General features: G+C 53.1%; 4 protein-coding genes across 4 annotated transcripts; 2 read left to right on the plus strand and 2 right to left on the minus strand.

Annotated features, from left to right (window-relative positions):
- On the plus strand, window positions 1–5,316 carry P153DRAFT_398854 (uncharacterized protein; the record flags this gene model as incomplete). The annotated part of the gene is made up of 4 exons (XM_033671684.1): window positions 1–1,005; window positions 1,065–2,399; window positions 2,748–3,768; window positions 3,819–5,316. Exons 1-4 carry the CDS (start codon window positions 402–404, stop codon window positions 5,314–5,316), a joined length of 4,458 nt encoding a protein of 1,485 aa, XP_033521148.1. The 5' UTR covers window positions 1–401.
- A 361-nt stretch (window positions 5,317–5,677) lies between these two features.
- Window positions 5,678–6,592, plus strand: P153DRAFT_296913 (DUF1749-domain-containing protein; the record flags this gene model as incomplete). The annotated part of the gene is made up of 1 exon (XM_033664122.1): window positions 5,678–6,592. The coding sequence occupies one exon, from the start codon at window positions 5,678–5,680 to the stop codon at window positions 6,590–6,592; it is 915 nt and encodes a 304-aa protein (XP_033521149.1).
- Window positions 6,593–10,901: 4,309 nt separating this feature from the next.
- P153DRAFT_368807 (uncharacterized protein) lies at window positions 10,902–11,737 on the minus strand. The gene has a single exon (XM_033668614.1). The coding sequence runs from the start codon at window positions 11,675–11,677 to the stop codon at window positions 10,970–10,972; it is 708 nt and encodes a 235-aa protein (XP_033521150.1). The 5' UTR covers window positions 11,678–11,737; the 3' UTR covers window positions 10,902–10,969.
- A 2,007-nt stretch (window positions 11,738–13,744) lies between these two features.
- On the minus strand, window positions 13,745–15,819 carry P153DRAFT_368809 (M protein repeat protein). The gene is made up of 3 exons (XM_033668615.1): window positions 15,722–15,819; window positions 15,066–15,560; window positions 13,745–15,005 (listed from the first exon to the last, which is right to left on the minus strand). The coding sequence occupies exons 1-3, from the start codon at window positions 15,773–15,775 to the stop codon at window positions 13,839–13,841; spliced, it is 1,716 nt and encodes a 571-aa protein (XP_033521151.1). The 5' UTR covers window positions 15,776–15,819; the 3' UTR covers window positions 13,745–13,838.
- Window positions 15,820–16,112: the final 293 nt, after the last annotated feature.

Genomic DNA, 16,112 nt, shown 5'->3' on the forward strand with positions numbered 1-16,112 from the left:
CTGCCGTCTGGCGAATCAGTGCATGGCGCGATGATGGGATGAGGCTGTGTTGCCTTGGGACGGGAGGACGGACGCCTTGTTTTTGGTTTGAGGGGGGAGGTGGGCTTACTTTATGGACGGGTTGGGGGCGTTGCTTTGCTTTGCTTCTTCACGGACGGTAAGGGGGTTTGGTACGAGGTTTGGCTCGCTCGTTGCTCACTTTACTTGGCTTGTTCCTCGCTCACTCGCTCACTCACTCACTCACTCACTTCGTTCGCGTGGATGGGCAATGCGACACAGTGCTGAGACGGGGTAGTTGCACGAGCCTTTCACTACCTACCTCGTTACACTTGCGCCTACGCTTGCGCCTCGCGCCCCAACGACTCCAAAAGAAAGACAATCCACACGATCGGACACACACTATGGCCGACATCAAGTCGCGCATCGCCGCGCTGAACCTGGAAGAAGTGCACGCGCCTGCGCCCGGCGCAAAGCCAACATACACATACGAAGCCATTGCGGGGAAGAAGAAACCGCCGCCTCCTCCGCCGCCGGTGCAGCGCCACCAGACAGTCAACAACCCGCCGCTTCTGAGCGAGGCGACGACGGCGGCGCGTGGACGTGGAAACCAGCCCGGAGCGTCTGCGCCCAAGATGTCGCCTGCGCTGCCTCCCCGTCTGCCGTCGCGCGCTGCTGCCAATTCGCCGGCCCTGCCCCCGCGTGCGACTCCGACTCTGCCCCCGCGCCAGTCTTCGGATCGCAGCGTTGCGAGGCGCGAGTCGACTGAGTCGATATCCACGGTTGCGTCGGGCATGTCGTCGTTGTCGCTGGGGTCGGCTAGGACGAGCGCGAGTGGTGGGGGAGGTGTCGCGTATAGGGTTATGGCGCCGGCGTTCGATGCGTCCAAGTTGCCGCCGCTGCCGCCGAAGAAGGTGGAGAATCCGAAGCAGAGCAAGGCGACGATGGCGGCGATGAAGTCGGGGAGGGAGGGCGTCAAGGCGAGGGTGTTGGCGCCGGTGAGGATGGGTGAGTAGATGTTTGCGGACGTGTTGAGTATGGGAGATGGACTGACTGACATGCTGTAGATCCCCCCGCGAGACCAGCGTTGCCATCACGGCAGGACACGAAGCAATCGGCGGCAGTGCCCGAACGACCACCACTGCCAACGCGGGCTACTACCAACGCGCGAGCGAGCAAAGTGATTGCCCCACCGCCACGACGCTCTGCGCTGGAAATGGGCTTCAATAATAAACCAGCTGCCCCTCCTCCAGTTCCCCAGAGACGACCATCACCTACTCGTATCTCTGAGACTGTCGCTGGCTCACCTCCACCCATCCCGCTATCTTCTCGACCCAACTTGGACGCCATCATGGCTTCGAAGCCTAAGCCAGGAGTAGCTGGGGCATGTCTTAAGTGTCGAGACTTCTCTGGTCCAGATAACCATGCTGCGAAGTTTCCGCGCACCCAGCTCCCGTCGTCAGATGTAGGCTGGCTGGCACACCAACTCTGCTCGCCATTCTCCTCTGCGACCGACAAGGCCCGGGCAATCTTCACATGGCTCCACCACAACATCGACTACGACGTGCACTCCTTCTTCAACGGAACCGTCCAGCGCACCACCCCCGAAAAGACCATAACATCCGGCCTCGCCGTCTGCGAAGGATACGCCGGCCTCTTCGCCGCGCTAGCCCTCAAAGCCGGTCTAGAATGCATCGTGTGCTCCGGCGACAGCAAAGGCTTCGGGCACACACCACTGGAGCCCCACGACCCCGTCCCCCCCTTCAACTCCAACCACGCCTGGAACGCCGTCCGCATCGACAACAGCGAATGGAAGCTCATCGACTCCTGCTGGGGCGCAGGAAACATCGGTTGCCCCAAGAAAGGCGGCGGCTACAACCGCGCCTTCAACCCCTCCATGTTCACAATGGATAACAATGACTTCGGCTATGCGCACTATCCGTCCAACCAGGCACACCAGTTCCGCACAGACGGCCGCGCTATCAGCTACGAAGAGTTCAAGCGCGACGACCAGGGCGGCAGGGTCGTCGTGTTCGGCGCGTGCTCGACGGACCACGGCGTGGGGAGTCGCACTTTCTTACCCAGCGCGCTCAGGATCAGCACCCGCGACGGCCCGCCCGTCGTGCGCTTCCAATTCAGCTCCCTGTGCGCGCACTGGGACAATGCGCGGCACGGCAAGGGCGCGCCATATGTCATGCTTCTCAGTGTTTCTGGGCGCGATGGGCGGAATACGCAGTATCTGCCGTTTAACACCGATGGGCGGTCGTGGTGGCTGGATGTCGAGCGCAGGGAGCTGGGCGCGCCGGGGCAGAAGGTGGGGGTTAATTGCGTGACGGAGTTTTGTGGGAGGGATGCGAGGGGGTTGAGTTATGAGGCTTGGAGGGATAAGACGGCGTATAGTTGTTTGTTTGGGGGGTTGGCGGCTTGGGAACTGGTGTGATTGAGGGCGTGGAGTGGGTGTGTTATGGGGGTAATGGGAATGGGAATGGGAATGGGAATCGGGTTTATCGGTTTGAAGGATGGATGGAAGGTGGATATGGATATGGAATACCCAGGGTTTTATTTCATTTGGCGTTGATATCCTGCGAACTCATTGCAGAGCTTTACAGTTTTACTGTTCTCATTCGAACATGATAGTTACGAAAAGTATGCATTGGTTTTAAGACTCTTACTCCACGCACATGCAGTTTTGTAGAAACCAGGAACGACTAAACATTATATTGTAAACGTTCATCTCACACCGTCAGCAGATAAATCTACAGCCACACGCGCGCCACACACGCGCCACATCCAACGCCGACGCCTCTCCCGAACCACCGACATTTCCCTTGCCCGTCCAGAAACATATCCCGACCCACGCGCCGCGCCTTCTCACCTCCAACCCGAGGAGGAGGTCGCCAACGCCAACCTCGCCAACCCGCAAACAAACTCCCCAATACAAACCTCCCCAAAATACCAACACACCTCCCCAACACCACCCACACCGCGCCCTCGAGTGGGACGTCCCCCCATCCACGCAACCATGGCCTCAGCCTTTATCGGCATCAGCGTGGCCGTGACGCTGCAAAAGCCCGCAAACACAATCGTGCACGGTGTCGTGGCGGCGGTCAATCCACAGACTGCCACGCTGACGCTGCGCGATGTTGTGTTTCCTGCGAGTGGACATCGGCTGAATACGTATCTTGTTGAGGGGAGCGCGATTGCGGATATTGTTGTTGATGGGCGGGGTGCAACGGCGACGGGGACGGGGAATGTGGGTGGGAATGGACATGAGGTGAGGAGGTATCAGCAGTATGGGGAGAGTCAACAACAGCAGCCGCAGTTTGTGGATCCGGCGATTCTGAGCGTGGGGAGGAGGGCACCTGGGATGGGATATGAGGGTCAAGCGCCTCAGGAAGCTCCGGCGTCGCCTATAAAGCCTGTGTCTGCTGCGCCGCTCCCCAAACCTGTTGCTTTGCTCGCTGGCCATGCGAAGGCGCCTAATGTTAGGACGCCGAGCGCGGCTACGTTGGCTGGGCCTTTCTCGTCGCTGGATATTGCTGATGCGGAGGAGGCGGACAGCGAGACCAAGGCGGGTCCGCCGGCTGTGCGCAGGGTCAGCATCACCAAGACTCGCACGGGGAAGCCCATGGACGATCCGAGTCCGCAGAAGAATGATGATGGTGGGAAGAGGACAAGGCGCGGGGGCAAGGCACGCAAGAAGGAGCTGGCAGCGCAGGAGCGGAAGAACGGCGGGGATGGGCCCTTCAGCCCGGATGCTGCGAGGAAAGGGTATGTGGTGCAGGTGGTTTATTGTTCAGACGGAGGCTAACTACCACCAGCAAAGGCAACGGCTGGAGAAACACGCCCATGTTGCAGGACGCCGAGACACGCACACCGGGAGTCATTGGCGGCAGGATGGGCTTGGAAGCAGCACACGCCTCGAACCGCAAGAACCGGCGGCAGCGCGCGCTCGACGCCACCAACGGCTGGGCGACGGAGGATGCGACGGACGTCCAGGACATGCCCGAGTTCGACTTCCAGGCCAACCTGTCCAAGTTCGACAAGCGCACCGTCTTTAACCAGATCAGGAACGAGGACACGACGGCCGACGAGGACCGTCTGGTCAGCTTCAACCGCCTCGCACGGCCCGGCACACATGGCGGCAAGAACCTGCACCCGACGGAGAACGTGCTGGACAAGAAGCCCAAGAGCGCCACCAACACGACGTCGGAGGAGGACTCGGACTTTGGGAGCGGGCGCAACTCACGGCGCGCCATGTCGAGGGCGTCTGCAAAGAGGGCGCCCACACGCCAGGGCAGCACTGTCCAGGCCGACATGGACATGACGGGCTCGGGCTTCCTGCGCACAAACCGCTCCTACATCAGCCGCCCGTATGCCTCCTCGCACGCCACGGGGAGTCCCAAGCCAGGCCGCATCGTATCGCCCGTCGAGTCGCCTGCCGAGGCTGGCACGCGCGGCTGCTTGCGCCTGACGTCCAACAACCGCAGATGCCACGCCATCACCCCCGGCGGCATGCTCGCCGTCGAAGAGACAGCCCAGGTCGAGTTCGGCCTCTCGGAAGAGCTCATCGCAGAGAACAGCGGCCGTGGCATCGCCGAAGTAGCCCTAACCGCCATCAACCCGGGCGGCCGCCGCCTCGCACGCGACAACCCCAACGCCCGCCCCGTCATCGTCGTCCTCGCCGGCAACCACCGCAGCGGCGCCCGCGCCGTCGCCGCAGCCCGCCACCTACAAGCCCGCGGTCCCCGCGTCATGGTCGCACTCCTCGGCTTCGAGCGCACCGCCGACTGGGACCGCGACGTCCGCCGCCAAGTCGACCTCTTCCGCAAATTCGGCGGCTCGGTCCGCGCCTGGCCCGACACGGAAGACGCGCTCAAACGCCTCCAAGCACCCCCCGAACTCATCGTAGACGCCCTGCTCGGCCGCCACCGCGAATTCGACGCCCTCGCCGACGCAGACCGGCGCTCGGTCCTCGCTATCGTCGGCTGGGCGAATAAGTCCCGCGCTGCTGTTCTGGCTGTTGAGTCGCCCTCTGGTGTTGCGGGGTCGACGGGGGAGGTGGCTATTCTTGAGGGCGAGCCGCTCGAGGTTAGGGCGAAGTATATTGTTTGTCTTGGGGCGCCGCGGACGGGACTGCTTAGGGCGATGCAGAATGGCGCGGGCAGGGATCCACAGTGGCTTATTTGGGTCGTGGATGTGGGTGTTAATCGGCCGTGGCGGAATGCGGGGATTGCGGGGGGGAAGGGCGTGGCGTTTGGGGAGCACTGGGTTGTTCAGGCTGTTTTTTGTGAGGGGGAGGGGGAGGCGAAGGCGTAGAGATGGGATGGGGGGGTTTGTGTATTGCATTGCGTGGTGTTTTTTGGGTTTGGGGGTTCGGGGTTGGATGGATGGGGGTGAGGACTGGGACTACTCGGGCTGGGAATGGGAAGGGCAAAAGCTGATGGAGGGAGGCATTGGCGAGGATGGGTAGATGGCATGTCGATTCTCGGTGTGCATGTATGCACTGCATGACACTACAAATGTCCCCATTCCCCCGTTCCTCAAACAGCGAGCATATCGTTCCGCGCCGCATTCCGATCTCGGAACGCAACGCCCATCCAACCGCCCCACCAAATCTTCCCATCCCGTCCCCTCTCCACCACACCACACCACACCACACAACCCAACCCAAACAACCATGTCCCACCCAGGCACAGCACACATCTACGCCCCCTCCCTCCTAGCCTTCGAGCACACCCCCCACCCATCAGCCCAACCAACCAACACACTCCTCTTCATCGGCGGCCTAGGCGACGGCCTCCTCACAATCCCGTACCCGCGCCACATCGCCGCCGCCCTCCCACCCACATGGTCACTATGCGAAGTCCTCCTCTCATCCTCATACACCGGATGGGGCGTGGGCAGCCTAGCGCGCGACGCTATGGAACTGGGGGAGTGCGTTGCGTACTTCAAACAAAGAAGGGGAGGGGGGAAGGTGGTGATAATGGGGCATTCGACGGGGTGTCAGGATATCATGGAGTATCTTGTTGGTGAGGGGAAGGAGGGGAGGCCGCGGGTAGAAGGTGTGGTGATGCAGGGTGGTGTTAGTGATCGTGAGGCGTGGGGGGATTATGTTGCGCGGGAGGGGGGGAGGGGGGCGTTTGACAATGTGGTTGAGATGGCAAGGCGGATGGTAGGCGAGGGGAGGGGCGGGGATGTTATGCCTAGTAGGGAGAATGTTGTTATGCAAGAGTTGGGCGCGCCGATGAGTGCGCAGCGTACGCTTGCGCTGCTGGATAAAGGGGGCGCGGATGATTACTTTTCGTCGGATTTGGAGGATGGTGTGTTGGAGGGTACGTTTGGGAGGATTCCCGGGGAGACGGTGGTGTGCTTTTTGCTGGGCGGGGAGGATCCGTATGTACCAAGGAGTGTGGATAAGGAGGCGCTGATGGGGCGGTGGGCGGAGGTTGTTAGACGGGGTGGGGGGAGGGTGGATGGAGTGAATGGTGGGGTGGTGGAAGGGGCGCATCATAATCTTGATGGGGATCCGGAGGAGGTTGTGCAGGAGTTGGTTAGGAGGGTTTGTGGGTTTTTGGGGGGGTTGGGGGCGTGAGGGGGGGTTGTTATTTTGTATGACTGAGAGGAAGAGAGAGAGAGAAAGAAGAAGACGAGGGGACGAGGGAATGATGCCCGCTCCATGACGATAGCGAGGACGGGTATATGGTCACCGACTTCTATAAGATGGACACGACGGAACGCTATTAGGACGGGCAGCGGAGACTTGTAGCGCGCTGGACATCGACGACGCGGAGACGATAAGTGTCGTATCGTATCGTGACTCGAGAAATATCAGCACAGCAAGATCAATGGGTGCTCAACAAGCTCATACCCACCTCACTTCCAAGTACTATATATGAGGGTTAACGTAGGGCACGTGAATCCTATCCGGGGCGGGGGTATATATACCTTCCCCTCCTCTTTCTCATCCTCACATGTTTCCATACCCTCCTTCTCTGCGTCTATATTCATAACAAAAACTGCGTTATCAATGGCCTATGTCTGTTCCTCGAAAAATCTATTCGACATAGTCATGTCAGCGTGTACAACCCCCACTTCCATCTCACGGGCTGTGTATCCTTAACATTCTTCTCCTCTTCGTTCCTTCACACACAAAAAAGATGTCTTCTCCTATTACATGCCAAAAGCAACGTAAAACCCACGTATGTCACGTTAGGGTATAACTCCTCATTTTCATCTAAAAGAGTTTCTGGGTCTTGCATCTATTATCTTCTGTTGAATCTTTCTCTTGTTTGGAATTTGGAAAATTGCCAGGAAGGACTGAATGTTTCGAAACGCTCGCGACGCATTCTCATGGTAAAAAAACCAAGCTTGGCTGGTGATATGTGTGTCTCTTCTGCTCCTTGCGTTAAAAGTCAATGTTGGAGATGTATCGTTGGTCACAGTCTCAAAATGGAAAAGCACATGTGCATGGACTGAAGTCTAGATTTGAACCTGTTAATGTGTGGGGCTCCTCTCTGCCTCTGATTTGGTTCAAACCGTTCACAGGAATCGACATGTGGGAAGATCTGGGACGAGGGGTATATGTTACTTACTCCTCTTCCCAAAACATGGAAATAAGAGGCTTCATGCTTTGCTTCTCCTCCGCCTCTGCCTGAGTTCAAAAAGAATCACGGGAATTGACATGTGGAAAGATCTGGGACGTGGGGAGTATACCTTACTTACTCTTCTTCCTAAACAACAGAATCAAAGATTTCATGCTCTGCGTCTTCTCTGCTTCCTTCTGTATACAAAAACGAAATCGCTCGAGGCATGTCGGACTGTATACCTTGTCTGTTCTCCTTACCAAAACTCCCTTTTCCAGCTCGAATGGGCGGACGCGGAGGGGGGATGCAGACTAAGCTCAAAAATGAATTACCTGAAGCCATGTTGGACGATCTGAGATATGGGAGCTATACTACTTAATCATCTGTTCTTTTTAGCAAAAATCCTCTTGGGAGCGCTTATGGTCTGCATCTTTTCTGCCTCCATGTAGTTCCAAACTCCTGGAATTTGTCGCAAATGTTGGACGACTTGGGTCGTTGGAAGAGTATTCCTCACTCATTCCTCCTCTTTTGAAACCTTAATCCAGGCCATACATGCTCTGCGTCTTCTCTGCGTTCTCCCGAGTCTCAAAACGAAGATTACATCGCCATTATTGGACAGTCTAGGGACATAAAGCCTACTTTCGCTCGTTTGTTTCTCTTCCTTAAACGCCGGTTCAACGCCTCTAGAATTTGCCCCTCCTTCGCCTCTACTTGAGTTCAAAAGTCAATGTCTCTCAAGTCACATTGGAAGACCCAAGGGCTGTTACCTAGTCTATCCTCTTCACTAAAAGTCAGACTCAAATTGCCGATGGTCTGCTCTTCCTCTACTGCTACCTAAGTCTCAAATCACCAATCCAGCAAAGCTATGCGGAAAGATTTGAGTCATAGAAGTATTTACTTGTTCCCCTTTCTCGGAAAAGAAATTTACAGATCCCATGGTCTGTGCCTCCGCTTGAGTCCAAAAATGAACTCGTACACCTTATGCTTGAAGCTGTGCAACCTGGAAAGTATATCACTCACTCGCTTGTTCTTCTTTCTAAAAAAAAGAATCGCACCAATTCTATGATGTGCATTTCCTCTATCTCTTCCTGAGTTTAAAAGCCTAGAGCTCACGACTATATGTGGGAAGACTTGTCTGTGCTTCACCTCTACCCATAAAAAGGTTCTGCTTGAGACTTCCAATGGCGCTGCGTGTTCACAATGCGATAGTGATGCGGCGATTCGCATAAACTTCTTTCTGCTAAAATTGATTCGGAAGCCTCCAATGTTCCGCGTCTCCTCTCTGTCTCTTCCCAAGTTTAAAACAAAAGTCGACGACATTATGGACTGGACGCTAAAAGCCAAAATATAAGGTCAACATGGATTCATGGTGTGTGCATAAAACCTAGCCTCTTGTCGGGGTAAAAAAACTGTACCATTCAACGACATGATTCGTGCCCGGAGGCCTTTTTCCAGACTTCGGTGGTGAGACGATGTTTTATAGATGTGTCTGTACGTGACATGACAAGGGGAAGCGAATCATTCTACATCTCTCGGTATAAGGTTCGAGCTTTCTCCTCTCTCCGTCTTCTTTGTTCTCTACCATCTTGAGCAAGTCTTTGTTTATCCTCCAAAAGTTCCCACTGGTCAACATATGGAGTGAGACCGTCCTTCTGGTGGTGGATCTACCCATTTGTGTCTTTTTACTCCATCAAAAATGACGCTGTACAACCCAATAGGTGAGTTAGTGGGCCTTCTCAAAACTATTGAAACGTTGTCTACGAAGAGTCATGTTCCTGTCTATGAGGCGGAAGTGATTGAAAAGTCATCGATTTTACTGTATGCTGGCTAGCTCGCTATTACTACAAGGTCCATATCTTCTAAAACAACCAGAGCACCCCGTTATGGAGTGAGAGAATTGTTCTGGTGGTGAATTCTCCTCTTCTGTGTTTGTTTACTTCACAAAAAAAACACGAAGATTTTATGAGGAGAGTGAGGAGGGCTCTGGAATTTGAAAAAAAAAAACGCTGAAGGGGCAATGTCTGTGGCGGAAGGAGATCAAAAAGTGAAGGACTTGCATGACATGTTGGTGGGTTCGCTGTTACTATAGAATCGCTCATTTCTGACCTTTGCGCTGGTATGCTGTCGATTACAAGAATCTGGAAAATGCAACCATGATTTTCTCTCAAGTTGAGGCGCACATCTGTCCGCTGATGTGTACCCTGCGTACTAGCCTTCACACATACGACTAAAACCTGTAAGTGAGATGTATAAATACCTCTCCTCGCTTTGGGGACCTCACCTTTACATCCTCGTTTTCTCTGTTTATACAAAAAAAGACTGCCAAAACAACGTATAAGAGAGAAGGATTTTCCAAAATGTATTCCAAGCCGAAACATGTTTCTGCCCTTCCTTCTCTACGTCTTCATTCTATCTTTTTCCAAGCCCATGAGCAATAGGCATATATACTAGGAGCTTTTTGTTTGAAAATATACTGTTCAGATACCACATGAATTGGACGACGAGTCTGGGTTCACTCTCAAAGAACAATCCATGAAGATGTATGACACATCTGCGCTTATTAGTGGGATTGAAGAACGGCCCTTTCAAACTTATGCTCCAAAAAGACATCTTCAACCCATCATGTCTGTGTGTGGCGAATGGCCTTTCTTCATAACCCTTAAGAGCGAGTGTTGAACAGTGTCATTCAAAGCTAGTTCCAGCGAGTGTATGGTTCTTCTAAAGTTCGCATCTAGACGTATGTGTTCTGCAATCCCAATGACAGAAACACACTTGTGTATTGTAGTTTGAACTTAAAAGATCAGTGAAATCTCTCCCTCACTCCACTCATTGAGATGTTCATTTCGAAAACAGTTGGCCTACGAAATCATGGCTGGGAGACAAGATTAATCAAAACGTAAAGAACAAAGCTAAATGCTCGCGTCTAATCTCAGGCTATCTGTGCTGAAAATTTGAACATTCATCGTTTAAGATTCGTGGCATATCTGATTATGGGCCTTCGCCTCGAGGACCGAAAAACATCACTAAAATTCATGTCGGAGCGGGTATCGCAATCTCTCCTCCGATGCATTCTTCTTTTTTGCAACTGTGCCCAGTGATTGGTCCAAAAGTACATGGTCTCATACGACATGGCTTTCAGAAACCTACTACAGCTAGTGTCATGCTGTCTGGAAGTTCAAGCACTCACAAGTTCGTTTTCACGCTGGGTGTTGTTGAACTTTGCTGTGTGTCCTAGGGCGCCTTGACACTGTCAAGAATCCATGGATTGGGAAAAAGCGTTTTAGGAAGCCTGAAAGACTACGGCCTATGGTTCATGGTGCGCTCTGCGAAAGACTTTCTATATATATATGTGGCCGATTCGTATGTGAAATTATTGACACTGTACATTATATGGGATGGGTGTATTGAAAACATGTTTTAGGGAGATACCAACTATCTGTTAGTTGACTGTCAATCTTAGAAAACTCCATCCGTGTCACAGCACCATTCCCATGCCGAAAACGCTGATGCTTCCACCCAGACCCCCACGACACTCTTATTGCGCACCCCACTACCTTCTGCTCATGTTCGTTTGGATCTGCGTTCCAATCAACCACCCACTTCTTCATCGCCGGTATCGAGTCTGTACTCTGGTGCTTCCCGATTCGCCAGGTTAGGTGCCGCACTGCATACCGAAAGTCTTCGGGTTTGTTGTCATACCCTCCAGCATCGCCGTGGAAGATGACGGTAAAAACGTTGAAATACAAATACTTGAATTCAAGAATAGGGTCTTGTTTGCGGAACATCCTGGGCGTCTTGGGTCGTGAAATTGTAAGGTTGAACCAGCCGTGAAGGGTGTCGGGAGGTGTGTATACTATGTCTTCTCCTTCGAGACGGCATTTCTCGGTTATGTTGGTGATATGGCGAATCATGCCTCTGCTAATTTCCGACTCCAGCTCGTGTCTGATCAGTTTGCAGCTGTATACTAGGCCTATGATAGTTGACGGGCGAGCAAGGAGCGCTGGTTGGGGCATGCAGTAACTGTAGATGTGCAGGCGGAGCTCGGATGGGAGCTTGAGCAAGAGACTCGTGATGGGTTTTGTGGATTCGGACATCTTCTTGGAGTGGTTAGTGAACTTGGTTTCGCACGTCTTGTGTATTGAAGTTATAAAGGGAATGACTGGTGGTGGGATAGAAGGCCGGCGAAAGTGGAAGGCCTGGTGAGTCATTGGGTCGATCTCGGGATACGTACCAATACGTTGATCTCTTCCGTCCTTACCCCCAATAGTCCTCAATTCAATGAAACTATTCTCAAAAGTACTCAATTTTCAACTTATGCCTAGGAAAGTAGTAAAGAACTGCTGGCACGGTTTGTCGCCTCCAGCTCTCAACTATCGTCCTTAGTCCTTTGTCACTTCATCGCTCCAACGTCCTAACCACCATCGATTTCGCCATACTCATTCTTCATGTGTCATTATCCAAGAACCCGCAATCATACCGCTTATGTTTCCTCAAGAACGTTGGAAAAGACACCTCCGCGACATGTGTCAAACAAACTTTACCCAGTCTTCATGGCCATCGTACTTCACCAGAGAGCTACTAGGTGCTTACAGGTCTTTGAGAATATATAAATAAGGTGTCTTCTCTCTCCTCTTCACTCCGATGAAACTATCATATTGTCTTAACAAAACCACAAGCTACATGCTTACTTGTTTTTGAAATGCACAGATCCCTTCTTTATGTCGCGTCCTTTGCGCGTTGTCAAAACTTTATTTACTCTCATCACCTATTCACGGAAAAAATAACTCAATTGGGGCGAAAAGTTATCTTGGGTATTGACATGTGCTCTCGTTGGGCTTTGGAATCAAAACACATGCAGACAGGCTGCATGTCTGCGGCTTCTCCTCTGTCTCAACATCATGAGTAAATACGTTTGAGGCTGAAAACCCGAAGGTTCCCATATATGTCGAGACCTTGTAGTGACAGGTATCACATCCGTTATTGAAAGGATCGTTGTACCTCTCAATATCTATACGTTTACGATCTCATGACTATATAAATTTCCTGAACAGCCTCTATCCTCTCCTTATCTATACACATTCTATTAAATCTACCAAAAAATACTATCTCGCAGATCATATGTGTGGACCTCTCTATCCTCCCTAAAGAACTGTCAAAACCGGATCCAGTTCTAAACAATCAAGAACGTCTTCTTTTCACTCATGTTCTGACCAGACATTGTAATCTTACATCTACCCGGGCGAACATAGATACCATATCAAAACTTCGATTGAGAGTGAGAATTATCAGCTTACTGCTATATACAGCTCTTCCCTCCTCCTCCTCTACTTTTCCCCATCACCTACCCGCTATCTCTTCCCACCAAAAAACAAGTCGCAGTCTTACATGTGTCCAAACAAGAATGGAAGACAATGCATGTGGAGTCCACCCCTCCCAAAACCCACTACTACCCACAAGTCCAGAGTCTAGCATTCGATACCTCCAACGCCGTGAACGAAATACAGCCATCTATGTCATAATGTCCGTTGTCCGCTGCTCCTACCTCGTCACAAAACCATGTAACGAAAATGCAATTCGACAACTTGATGGCCGTCCTCCCTTCTTCCCCAAGATCCCTAAACACGCACCTATCTCCTGGGTTGTAAACATTTTCCACCTGCCCTTCTTTCTCCCCCAAACACCTCCTATTTTCCATCACACCAAAACCCCCTGATACACTTGGGATGTCTCCAAAAATAATCTACAAAAGGACTCATGGGGATCTTCTTCCTGCCTCTGGATATCTACTCCCTGTTTACTACGCATCTTCAAAACAGCGCAAGTAGCTTACGATGGTTTGTGCGGGTCGTCTCCCCAAGACAACGATATACGTTTCCATGAGGAGGAGCGTGTTGGGTTGCTTCAAACGTATCTCTTTTTCTTCGTTTGTTATGCAAACATGAAAGTGCATGGCGATGTAAAACATGTGTTGAAAATCCCGCTTCTAGATTTGATGGAAAGACGTTCTCCGGCTCTGGCCTTGAAAACGATGTAGTTCTGGCACATGTGTTGGAACGTAACGCACGAGAGTCTAAAAAAAGGTTTGAGTGCGGTTATTATGTCGACGCATACAAAAGTACTTCAAGCGGACACGTACCAAAACTTCAAATACGAAGATAGCATGGGCAGTGATTTTGCACCTATCATAAAATTGGCTGAACCAAGCCAGCCATGCCGATTCATACGACATATATCATATCACATGCACTCCATTTCTCAAATCTCAAAAACACCCCCCATACCAACTCTGATATCGACAAAGTCCGCCCTCCACCCCTTCCACCCATTCAACCCCCTCTTGATCTCCCGAACGCGCTCGATCCTCTTCTTCTGCTCCTCCTCCTGCGCCAACCGGAACGCATCCTCGTCGATCTCAAACTCATCGAGACTACCCAAACTAGCCAGACTCTCCTTTCTCGGCCGCGCCTTGCTCGCCGCATCACTCCGCCGATGCTGCGTCTGGCCCGTGAACGCCGAGATACCAGATTGAATGACATCCTGGAGCGAGGAGTGTGTTTTGGCGGGTTGGCGCGAGGGCGCTGTGCCGGAGAGGTCGACCTCGTCGAAGCCCGAGGTGGAGGAGTAGGGCTGTGAGTCGTCGATGGGGGGCTGCATGTCGCGGCGGCGGTCGCGCCATACGCCGCGTTGGAGCTCGAAGTTTTGCTCCTCCAGGTCGCGAACTTTGGCGAGGAGGCGGTCGCGCTCTTCGTCTTCGAGCTCTTGGACGCTGCTGTCTTCGATGGAGTCGAGGTTTGCTTTTCGGCGGCGCTGCTCGGCTTCGCGGAGGCGTGCGTTTTCGTTGCTGAGGCCTGCTATGCGGGTTCGTAGTTCGGCGGCTTCGCGCTCCGTCTTCTTGTGATCTTGTATGCGGGTCTGGTTTCGGGCGTCGTTGTCGCGGTGGAGCTGGGTTAGCGTTTCGATCTTCTTCTCTAGTAACTCGGCGCGTGATACTGAGTCTGACGCTTTGCGGTTCGCAGCGCCGAGTTCTGCCTCCAGTTGCGCAGTACATGATTGCGCAGAATCACGATCTGAGCCCTCCTTCGCTGCTTGTTCGCTCGCTTTGTCCAAGTTCGCCTTGAGGTCTGACAGTTCTGTCTTCGTCGAGCTGGCCTCCTGCTCGGCTTTCTGCAACGCAGACTCGAGGCTCGACACATTGGACTGAAGCTTATTGTTCTTGTTCGTCTGTTCCGAAAGCTGCTTATTGAGGTTCGAGATCTCCAACTCTAGCGACTCGATCGTAGCAGACTTCGAGGCAAGTTGCGCGTTCAGATCATCGGTGGAGGCAGACTGACCGGGCGAGGCCGTCGAAGTCTTCCGTGTAGCCTTTGCAGTTTGTGTTTGGAGCTGTGATAGCTGTCGCGTAAGCGCCTCGACCTGCGACTTCTACATGACGCGTTAGCATGCACTCCACCAAATCCCGCAGCCCAACCACCAAAAACATACCAGCTTATCAGCCTCCTTGCCCTTCTCAACCGCAAGCGCAACATCTCCCTTCCCCTCTCTAAGCTCCTCCAACTCCTCCTCGCCATGTCTCCACCTACTCTCATACTCCTCAACCTCCGCCGTCAACCGCAAGTTATCCTTCTCCAGGTCTTCGATCCTCTCCGCCTGCTCCCTGTATATCTCGCTCGACGCTCCCCCACCAGGCGTTATAGGCGGCGGCGACATGGTAGCCCCGGAACGATAAAACGACTCTGATCTCTGCCTCGACTCCACAGCCACAGACATCTTCCTCCCGTGCGCAGGCTTCGGCACCGCCAGATCGGACGGCTCATCGTCATCGAGCGGCGCTGGGCTCTCGACACCTTCATTCGCTTCGTCCTCCGGTTTGGGTGCGGATTTGTCTTCGGCGGGCGCGTCAGAGGGCGTGTCGGCCTTCTCCTCCTTCTTCTTCCCCGCGCCTGCTTTCTTCGCTTTCGCCTTCTTCAATTGCTCAAACTACCACGCCAACATATTAACATCTCGTGTTCCTTCTGACAAGCAGGGAGGTTTCGAGCTCAACTACCACGCAGAACATGGTGAAATCATACTCAATCGCGTATGAGACGTTGTAACTCCCTCCCCGCAAGCTAACGAGTGTCTGGGAAGAGGCTACATACCTTCTTCCTCCCCGCAGCAGCCTTCTCTGCCTTCTCCTTATCTTCATCGGCCATAATTTGGTATTGGGAGTGGGTCGTGTGTGAACTGTGTTGCAGATGTGACAGCTAGCTTGAGGCTCGGTGATGCCATGTTGCCCGCTGAGAAAGCGCGCTAGTGGGGAGAAACCTGGGGTCAGTGCACTCCAACATGATCATCACCATTTCACAGCAACGACTTGCAGATTCTAACAAGACCACGAAAAGCTCAAGTTCCGTGAAGCTCTCTTAGATTTAGGGCCCTTCATTCACTCAGAACAACCAACCATGCCCCTCAACCAATACCCCCAAATCCTCCCCATTCCCATGACCCAAGATAACCCACCCACCACGAGTCATCAAACCCGAGCCATGC

The sequence above is a fragment of the Dothidotthia symphoricarpi genome, assembly GCF_010015815.1.
Source record: "Dothidotthia symphoricarpi CBS 119687 unplaced genomic scaffold P153scaffold_16, whole genome shotgun sequence".
Classification (NCBI taxonomy): Eukaryota; Fungi; Ascomycota; class Dothideomycetes; order Pleosporales; family Dothidotthiaceae; genus Dothidotthia; species Dothidotthia symphoricarpi.

Excerpts from the sequence above, each read along its gene's own strand:
- P153DRAFT_368809 (XM_033668615.1), bottom strand. The coding sequence starts at position 15,775 with ATGGCCGATGAAGATAAGGAGAAGGCAGAGAAGGCTGCTGCGGGGAGG. Across the intron at positions 15,561-15,721 it reads CTGCTGCGGGGAGGAAGAAG|TTTGAGCAATTGAAGAAGGC; the intron begins GTATGTAGCCTC and ends TTGGCGTGGTAG. Across the intron at positions 15,006-15,065 it reads GCAAGGAGGCTGATAAGCTG|AAGTCGCAGGTCGAGGCGCT; the intron begins GTATGTTTTTGG and ends CGCGTCATGTAG.
- P153DRAFT_368807 (XM_033668614.1), bottom strand. The coding sequence starts at position 11,677 with ATGTCCGAATCCACAAAACCCATCACGAGTCTCTTGCTCAAGCTCCCA.